Genomic DNA, 10,343 nt, shown 5'->3' on the forward strand with positions numbered 1-10,343 from the left:
AGCAAACAGTATCTGTAATTTGGAAGATGATGGCAGTCTGAGAAGGTTTCTCTTGATCCTAATCCCATTACCTTGACACTGGCATCATCCATGTTGATGACACGGTCAAGATCAGGTTGTGCAGCTGTAGCGTTGCCAATCAGAAGGTAGAAGGTGGCTCTCAGCAGAAGAGCTTCTGCTGTGTACCTGCCTCCAGACTCGATCTCCTTTGTACACTCACTAATGATCTTATCGTAGTTCTCCTCTTCCATATACTGCTTAGCCTTTAGGTAGCCTGAGCTGAGGAAACAGTAGTTCAGTATTGTAATTAGTTAGCAGTAATTTCATCATTATACATATACACTGCCGCTCAAAAGTTTGGGATCAGTAAGATTTTTAATAGTTTTTAAAGACATTTCTTATGCTCATCAAGACTGCATTTATTTGATCAAGAATACAGAAAAAAACTGTAATATTGTGAATTATTATTTCATTTAAAAGAACTGTTTTCTATGTGCTATTCCTGTGATCCAAAGCTAAATTTTCAGCATCATTACTCCAGTCTTTAGTGTCCCATGATCTTTCAGAAATCATTCTAATATGCCGATTTATTATCAATGTTGAAAACGGTTGTGCTGCCTAATATGTTTTGTCTGAATCTGTGAGACTTTTTCAATCAATAAAGGTTTAAATAGAACAGCATTATTTAAAATGAAAAGATTTTCTAATAATATATGCCACTGTTCAAATGTTTGGGGTCAGAAAATGTTTTATTCTCTTTTTTTTTTTAAATAAATTAATACTTTCATTGACCAAGGATTTGTTAAATTAATAAAAAAGGATGAGCATAAGAGTAGGGATGCTCATAATGACCGTTTAACCGTTAACCGACAGTCAGAATTTTAACTGATTATTACTATCAGTTAAACGGTTTAAAAGGTTTTTTTTCTATTTTTTTTTTACGTTTTCTGCATGGTGAAAGAAAAAAAAAAATACTATATCTAAGTTATTTGTTTACCCACTGGCGCGTGTCGACACGTGCAGTGTGGCTGTACAGACATATTTCGCTTCACCTTCACTTAGTTAACTGATGTAGTATATGCAACACAGTGGCAAGTGGCGATATTGGGTTATCAGAGTCAATCCGTGAGTGAATGTATTCAAATTCTGAATGGATTATAGTCTAGAAAGTGCGCAATAGGCGCTCCCGTTACAGTCACTGGAAAGCTGTCACTCATCTTACAGTAGTTCATCGCAATCTCACAAAGTTATTTAAAAAAGTAATAAAATAACCTTTACACTGCACAATTAATCTCTTATTTATTCCATGGAATGTCTGGATACTGGATTCTGATTGGCTGGCAGGTATGCAGTAAAACCGTTTAATGCACAGGTAGTTCCAAGTCAGTTTAATCACCGTTCTATATTAATGCGCTGCTTTAATTGATGCACGCAAACGCAGAGAGAGAGAGAGAGATCGGAGATCGCATTGTGCTGCGCACATACATAAACTTCTTGTCAGTGCTTTCCCGCGATTCTTATTAAAATAGCCTAGATACTAGATCGCTACATTATATTCCTCAGCAACGAGGTGGTAAAACTGCTTCGCTTCGCGTCGGGCGGTTATTAGCCTCCACGTCGTGCATTTAAAATCCTTTAATGCACGGCAAACCCTTGATTATCCCTTACTTATATCATGCTTGCACTTTCTTTGTTTTAATGAGAGGGTTCGCGGAGGTGTAGAAATCAGCAGAACTGAAAACCGGCACTTTGGGTGGTGAGTGGATTGTAACATAGCCTCCTCTGATTGGCCACTGAGATAATGAAATCATCAGATATGTCTGTGATTGGCAATTGCTGAATGCTGTAAAAACACGCGCTTCTCCACACATGACCAGTGGATGAGAACTCCCGAACCGCAAATTGAAAGGGTTTTTGTGATGGTGTTTTTGTCGCGGATCTAACAGTTAACAGGGAGCGTTCAAGTCTATCCGTGCAGCATGTTGACATGTTAAAAACTAGGTACACTGAGGTATTGGCTGGCCTGCTTTATGTTTTTATGTCCGACGGGAAGAACAAGACCGGTACCGTTCTTCAAAGCGCATAGAAGGATTCAGTGTGTTTTAGTTTTGTCATCTTAATTGGATAATATATATATATATATATATATATATATAGTGTAGGCCTATTAGGGCTGGGCGGTATACCTTTTCATACCGAATACCGGTGTTTTTTTTTTTAATGATATTCATTTTTCATATACCCCAATACCGGTGAGTGTGTGCGTACAAAGCGCTGGGAACACGTATGTTGACACAAACAGAAACCGCTGCTTGCAAGTGCTTGTCTGAAGCAACACATCTGAGGTGTGGACGTATTTCAGTATATCTGAGAAAGACCCAGGGTTAGCGATTTGCAAAACTTGTAATGCCGAAATTTCAAGAGGGGGTGCGTCTGCAGTGATGAGAGCAGAGATCGGCGCATTGTGCGCAGACAGATGTAGCTTTCAGTGAGAGAAAAACAATGGCTTTACGTTGGTGTTACGTCGCAATATTTTAAAGATATGTCTTTTCTATATACTGCATTTTTATTAATAGTCAGCTGCAAATATGGTTTGACCCCAAAAAAATTCTAACAAAAGGTTTCTCAGTGGTTTACAGTAGTATCAGATGTACTTAAAAACATACTAAAAGTTTACCAAAGTTTGACTCCAAGAAGGGCCCCATTTTCAAAATGGCGGCCGTCAGGTCCTTAAAATGACCATTACTCCTTTGTATTCCTCCTAGACCAGGAATACTGGTGCCTGATACATGTTTTGGCCATATAATATTTTAATTAGCATATTTGCATGATAGATACAGGTAAATTATAAAATTTAAATATAAATATCTAAATTAAAATGTCGTGGAAAAGTTAATTTATTTCAGTAATTCAACTCAAATTGTGAAGCTCGTGTATTAAAGGAGTCATCGGATGCCCATTTTCCACAAGTTCATATGATTCTTTAGGGTCTTAATGAAAAGTCTGTAATATACTTTGGTTAAAAATTCTCAATAGTAGTGTAAAAAAAACACCCTTTTACCTTGTCAAAATCAGCTCTGCAAAATATCAGCTCATTTTATCGCATGGGCCCTTTAAATGCAAATGAGCTCTGCTCGCCCCGCCCCTCTCTGCTGAGGGATTAGGATCTGTAATGTTTAGTTTAGCCACGTTTAGCTGCATTTAGCCGTGTTTATCGGCGAAACTTGCCAACGAGCACATTATTAAGATTCACACGAACAGAGACGCATATGTAGATCGGGATCGGCGCTTTCCTTTTAAAAACTAAAGTAACGTTGTCCTCTGCCTCTTAAGCAGCTCAGATGTTGGGAAAAAAATGACTACTGCTATGCTCATTATTACATCCAACAACAGAACACCTCAATCACTCAATTAGAGTCTTCCTCTGCACCTGATTCACACAATGGCGATCGGAGTCAGACTGTTTCAGCTCGGTGAGGGCGGATCTAAGGTAAGGCGCTCATGTCAAAAAAGGGGGTATTACTTTTAAAGATTAAAAAAATACCACTGGGTAGATTTTTATCATTGTAGGGTGGTTGTGTACACAAACTGCCAACACACATTAATGTTCAAACAACATGTAAAAGTTAGTTTTGCGACCGATGACCCCTTTAAATAAATTCATTGCACACAGACTGAAGTAGTTTAAGTCTTTGGTTCTTTTAATCGTGATGATTTGGCTCACATTTAACAAAAACCCACCAATTCACTATCTCAACAAATTAGAATATGCTGACTTGCAAATCAGCTAATCAACTCAAAACACCTGCAAAGGTCTTCTGAGTCTTCAAAATGGTCTCTTAGTTTGGTTCACTAAGCTACACAATCATGGGGAAGACTGTTGATCTGACAGTTGTCCAGAAGACAATCATTGACACCCTTCACAAGGAGGGTAAGCCACAAACATTCATTGCCAAAGAAGCTGGCTGTTCACAGAGTGCTGTATCCAAGCATGTTAACAGAAAGTTAAGTGGAAGGAAAAAGTGTGGAAGAAAAAGATGCACAACCAACCGAGAGAACCGCAGCCTTGAGAGGCTTGTGAAGCAAAATTGATTCAAGAATTTGGGTGAATTTCACAAGGAATAGACTGGACTTGCGTCAAGGCATCAAGAGCCACCACACACAGACGTGTCAAGGAATTTGACTACAGTTGATATATTCCTCTTGTTAAGCCACTCCTGAACCACAGACAACGTCAGAGTCATCTTACCTGGGCAAAGGAGAAGAAGAAATTAACTGTTGCCCAGTGGTCCAAAGTCCTCTTTTCAGATGAGAGCAAGGTCCTGGAGTCCGGAGGAAGGGTGGAGAAGCTCATAGCCCAAGTTGCTTGAAGTCCAGTGTTAAGTTTCCACAGTCTGTGATGATTTGGGGTGCAATGTCATCTGCTGGTGTTGGTCCACTGTGTTTTTTTGAAAACCAAAGACACTGCACCCGTTTACCAAGAAATTTTAGAGCACTTCATGCTTTCTTCTGCTGACCAGCTTTTTAAAGATGCTGATTTCTATTTCCAACAGGTTTTGGCACCTGCCCACACTGTCAAAAGCACCAAAAGTTGGTTAAATGACCATGGTGTTGGTGTGCTTGACTGGCCAGCAAACTCACCAGACCTGAACCCCATAGAGAATCTATGGGGTATTGTCAAGAGGAAAACGAGAAACAAGAGACCAAAAAATGCAGATGAGCTGAAGGCCACTGTCAAAGAAACCTGGGCTTCCATACCACCAAAGCAAGTGCCACAGACTGATCACCTCCATGCCACGCTGAATTGAGGCAGTAATTAAAGCAAAAGAAGTATTGAGTACATATACAGTAAATGGACATACTTTCCAGAAGGCCAACAATTCACTAAAAAGTTTTTTTTTATTGGTCTTATGAAGTATTCTAATTTGTTGAGATAGTGAATTGGTGGGTTTTTGTTAAATGTGAGGCAAATCATCACAATTAAAAGAACCAAAGACTTAAACTACTTCAGTCTGTGTGCAGTGAATTTATTTAATACACAAGTTTCACAATTTAAGTTGAATTACTGAAATGAATGAACTTTTCTACAACATTCTAATTTATTGAGATGCACCTGAAAGTTATACAGCTCCAATTTAAGGAACTTTTGGGTGCAGTAACTTTTACATTGAATGTCAAGTCTGTGTTTTAGAAGATAAAAAAGAGCTGTATGTGTCCAAAAACATGTACTGAGTAGGAGTTATATGACATAGGCTAAATCGTTTAAAACTCTGGTTCACCCCAAACAAAGATAAAACCTTACAGTAATCTCACAACATCATGTATTCCATAAGTATGTAATCATGTCTGTGCAATTTAGACGAGTCCAATGGATTCATAGACCCAGAAAACATTGGGTTAGACACCAAGATTACTTGGCTAGGTCAAATAATGAAGGAGTTAGGATATTTTAAGGGTTTTCTGCCCATCTTGGACGCCATCTTGAAAATGACACCTTTCTAGTGGTCAAACTTTGGTAAACTTTTAGTATGTTATTAAGGACACCTAATACTACAAAAAACAGCTGAGAAACCTTTTGTTAGAATTTTTTTGGGGTTAGGTGTTTTTTTTTCATATATGCAGCCGCCTATAATATTTATGTTTTAAAGCCAATGGATATCACACAAGCAACGTGGAAACTGATCAATATGTTAAAGTGAAAGTAAAAACTGACTTTCAGCATCTGATGTGCATTCTTTCAGACAATGAGAGACGATTATACTTCATATGCTGATATTAATTTAGTCCCTTAATATTTTTCTTGTGCCCCGAACATGGTGGGAAAAAAAATAAAAAATAAACGTATTTTGTGTAAGGTTTGTTTTTTGAAAGTCTTAAATAAAGCTCTTAATTTTCATTGATGACTGCAGTGTTATTAGGGGGTTATGAAAGTCATAATTATGATTTCAGGTGGTCTAAAATGTGGGGACTGAAAGACAAGAATTGCGATGAAACTTCAAAAGGCTATCCATTGAATAAATATGAGCGCTGCAAGTTTCAAAATCATTTGTTGCGCTACTTTGTATACTACCATTCTGACAGCGCCTCCTGCTGGAAGAGAAACGCGTAGACTTGTAAATGTGAACTTGTGAAGAATGCACAATAAAGTGTTGTGTATTTTGACTGCAAATCATGAATTCTGATTTCTTCACCTCATTACAATTATGAGTGCCACTGTCACTTCTTTGTGAACAGCAGCATTTTGTGAGACCAATCAAACCTGGGTTAATACCAGTCCGGTCAATGTAAGCCAATATACTGCAGTAATTATTCTCTAATTTATTAGGAAATGTGGTTAACACCTAGTCATGCATGAAAAAAAAAAATACCGTCATATACCGTGATACCGTATAATTTTGAAAAATACCGTGATATAAATTTTTGGTCATACCGCCCAGCTCTAAGGCCTATTTATTCTTTTTTATTTTATTCTGATTTTTTCTGTTCTCAGAAGCGCTGCTGATGCGTTATAATTTGAGTATATGTGAATACAGTTTTTGTTGTTGCTTTGTATGCTGCTGTTTGCACGTTAAAATAAAATATTTGCTTGTATTTATATGTATCATCACTGAAACTCATGCATTCTATTTTTATTTTAAACTAATTTATTATTCAAATTGTATCAGTTAACGGTTAATGTTCGGATAACGAGCTGTGGTTGTCGGTCAGGAAAATTAACCGAAATGAACATCCCTACATAACAGACTTCTTAAAAAAAAAAAAAACATTACAAGTCTTACTGATCCCAAACTTTTTTTTTTTTTTTTTTTACTTAGGAAAGGATTTTGATTCAAAACTAAATGTAACACTCTGAGCACTTAGAATTTAAAAGCAACAAAAAGAGACACTGTGAGCTTATAAATCTAAGTGTGAATGGGCAAAATATAATGCCCTCAAGTCTCACCTTCCAGTAACCTCTGAAGCTTCACCCTCTTTGTCTTTATCCTCATCTTTCTTTTCCCCTTTCTGTAGAGGCTGTGAAATAATGTCATCGGTAAAGGAGCTGAAGTAGGACTTGATGAACTGGGGAGATGGCATAAGGGGCTCCCGGTTCTGAGAACAACAAACATGAGAAGGCAAAAAAAGAATTAGAGATGCTATAAATATATATTGTAGTTCATGTCTTTTTGTACCTTTCAGTCACCCACCTTGTATTTTTCTTTGGCCTTCTCTTTTCCCAGCTGTTTCAGAACCTTGTCTGCCAGTAGCATGCTCTGCTGATTCTGGAAAACCTCCAGAATACATACTGCTGTCACGTCTACAAAAATAAAAAATAAAAATGTTCATGACAACTTGACAGCTAATACCAGTGATTGTGACAGCAGATTGTTTAGTAACATGAGGTGCTAAATTTCATGTGACAAACACAAATCAAAAAACAGCAATAATGCTAACCTTCTAGGCACTCCTTTTTGTTACCCAGTTTTTCCAGTGCTTTGGCACGTCTAAAAAGGGCTTTTACATAGCAAGGATTCAATTCGACTGCCTGAGAGCAATCCTGTATCACTTCTGTCCATTTCATCTACAACACAATAAGAAAACAAAAAGCAATCATTCAGATATGTTACATTTTGTAGGTGACACTACAAATTATCATCTGAAAGAGACAAACCTGTTGCTCGTAGGCTGCAGCTCTATTCTGGTAGAAGGTGGACAGATCTCCTTTCTGTTCTTTGGGACATAGGCTAATGGCTTCTGTGTAGCACTGGATCGCCTGGTCATATTTACCAGCCTTAAAGTATTTGTTGCCCCTATTCTTAGCAGACTGTGCTCTGTCAAGGGGACTCTGGACGGAGAAACAAAAATATTTTAAGCAAAACTTCAAATGCATGCTTTGATTAACTAGTGCATTTTTTAAACAACATGTACAGTAAATTTAAGCACAAAGTATATCACTGCCATTTAGAAATTGTCAAATCTGACATGACATCAGCAAACAGATCAGCGGATAAAGGTTCAGTTAATCGTGTCTGCCAAGTTCTTTGTCGTAAGCTCAGTCAATGTTCGCCCCAAAGAAGCTACTGATTAGCAGGTATTGCAAAAGTAAGCTTCACATGGTGATTCTGTTTGTGTGCCTAATGCATGTCTTTCCCTAATCTACAAATGAAAACACTGACACTTTTTCCCATGCTGATATTACTTCTGAGCTTGTAAAACTTTATAATAAACCCAGATGAAGTGAAAATTACACTTTACAATCAATCCACCTTCACCTGCCAATATACGATCCAAAAACACCTTTAACCGCATTAAAATCAAAATCTCTGCCTAGACTCCTCCCCCTGTCTAGTCCTGGCCAAATCCCTCACCCTACGGCTGTCTGTCTGTCTAATCCTCAGAGTTTACAAACAGAGAGGTGATCTTCCTATTGAGAATGAAGTCTTAATTAGATCACAAATAGTATAAAATGACCATATACATTCTCAAATTGCAAACATTGATATAAGTTGATAGATATTGTCATGCCGTTTTGTCAACACATTTTAATAGCTTAATAACTCAACAAGATGTAGTACACACAGAAGGATTATTCAGATGTCCTTTTCAGAGTTTCAGCACATTCATAATCATACAAACAGGGAAGCATAGTGCCAAACTGTCCTTAACCCATTATATGCATGAAAAGAAAAATGAACAATCAAAAAGGAACACCTACGATTTGCTGTACAACTGACATTTGTGACCATGAACCACAAAACCAGTCATAAGGGTCAATGTTTTGAAACTGAGATTTATAAATCATCTGAAAGCTGATGTGTGTTTCTCAATATTTGACTGAGATACAACTATTAGTACATGCTTTACATGCTTTGCTTTTTCATTTTCCTTTGCCAGAGCAAGCCTATAATAGATTAAATGCAGCTGCTGCATCACATTCATGTATGGCATTATATACAACTGTTACTTACATGCGCATAAATATCACATAACTGTAACTACAGCAATTTTCACTGGCCCAATCATGAGTCAATATTATATATTTTTTAAATCAATGGATTTCTATGCGTTATTAGAAGCGATCAAGAGTTCCAACACTTTTTGACTAATTGCTTTCCATGACCTTTCCAGTCATTTGATATTACTGGATAAGAATTTTGAATTGATTCAAAAACAAAAATAAGCAAGTCAAAGAGTTTACAATCAAATACTGCTATTTTTCTTACAGGTTTGCCTTGACCAGAACCATATGATCTGAGGGATGGACCAGAGAGTTTGACCCTGACTGTGTAACTGAACCTATACTTTATCATATATGCTAAGCATGCACAGATCCATGTGCGACCAAGTTTTTAGACTAACTATCGTTAAAATATAGACTACTCTGTTAACGTATGAAGTGCAAGCATACAATAATTAAACAGATGCATGTGTAATAATTTACATGGAAACTGTCACATGTGGATTTGCCTCGCTCTGACTGCCTCCCCGCCCTCATATATAACACACACCACCAGAATTTTTATACATATATATAATCTGAACCATTCGGCGTGGGATCAAAATACATCCTGCATTATAAAGGGTTATAAACCCTAGAATTTTACAATTCTAGCAGACTATACAGATTCTAATCTCAGATGTGGTTTAGAAGCTCAGGTTTGGAAGCTAACTGGCTAATGCACTTTCGCTAACATGGGCTAGTTTGTCAAGCAGTGTCCTTGACTGAGAATGCGGTAATGTTAGGGTGTCAAGAAATTATTTGCAGGCAAAATAGCAGGTCCGAATATATAAATTGGGTGTATTAAAAACGTGGACAGTTTGGCTTTATAATTGCGCTTATTACCATGTTCTCCAGCTCTGGATTGGTCGCACCGTGCTGGCCCTGGACAGGGCTAGCGCTTCCTTCGGGAGTTTTCCTCTCCCCATTCCTTTTCCCTTGCTTTTCCTTGCCGCGACTTCGGTTCCACAAGTAGACAGCTCCGACACCGAGGACGATCGGAGTCCCTACCAGGAGTGCTAGCTGCCAACGGGGGAGCCCACTCCCGGACTGAGGCTCTACGGGCTTCGACGCAGCCATCATCCACGCAGCAGCACCCAGCTAACGCGCAAACTCACACACCAACGTGCGCACGCAACAGTGAACCACCTCCTTTACAGAAGCTACTCTGAGGTCGCTGCGCTGAGCACTCAGCAGGTGGTATCATGGGATACTGGAGGACTACGGTTTGTTATGCTGCGTTCACCGTAATTCCGAGATAACGCCTGTTTCACACATACTCCGTCTGCAGTTCGTGTCCGTTACGAATGCGGTGCAGAAGCAGCACGGACTCGTTTTGCTTTCATACATTTCATTTATCCGTTAT

At 38.3% G+C, this 10,343-nt stretch overlaps 1 protein-coding gene across 1 annotated transcript in view; it reads right to left on the reverse strand.

Moving 5' to 3' along the window:
• The window catches only part of tomm70a (translocase of outer mitochondrial membrane 70 homolog A (S. cerevisiae)), a 20,947-nt gene extending 10,823 nt beyond the window's left edge, over positions 1–10,124 (reverse strand). The window contains exons 1-6 of the mRNA XM_073851598.1: positions 9,824–10,124; positions 7,652–7,825; positions 7,435–7,561; positions 7,188–7,297; positions 6,944–7,092; positions 72–279 (exon numbers count right to left, since the gene is read on the reverse strand). Of these exons, the coding sequence (XP_073707699.1) occupies positions 72–279; positions 6,944–7,092; positions 7,188–7,297; positions 7,435–7,561; positions 7,652–7,825; positions 9,824–10,060 (1,005 nt within the window). The 5' untranslated portion in view covers positions 10,061–10,124. The remainder of the gene's footprint in view (positions 1–71; positions 280–6,943; positions 7,093–7,187; positions 7,298–7,434; positions 7,562–7,651; positions 7,826–9,823) is intronic.
• Between the last annotated feature and the right edge of the window lie 219 nt (positions 10,125–10,343).

This window comes from Garra rufa, chromosome 12 (genome assembly GCF_049309525.1).
Source record: "Garra rufa chromosome 12, GarRuf1.0, whole genome shotgun sequence".
Lineage (NCBI taxonomy): Eukaryota > Metazoa > Chordata > Actinopteri > Cypriniformes > Cyprinidae > Garra > Garra rufa.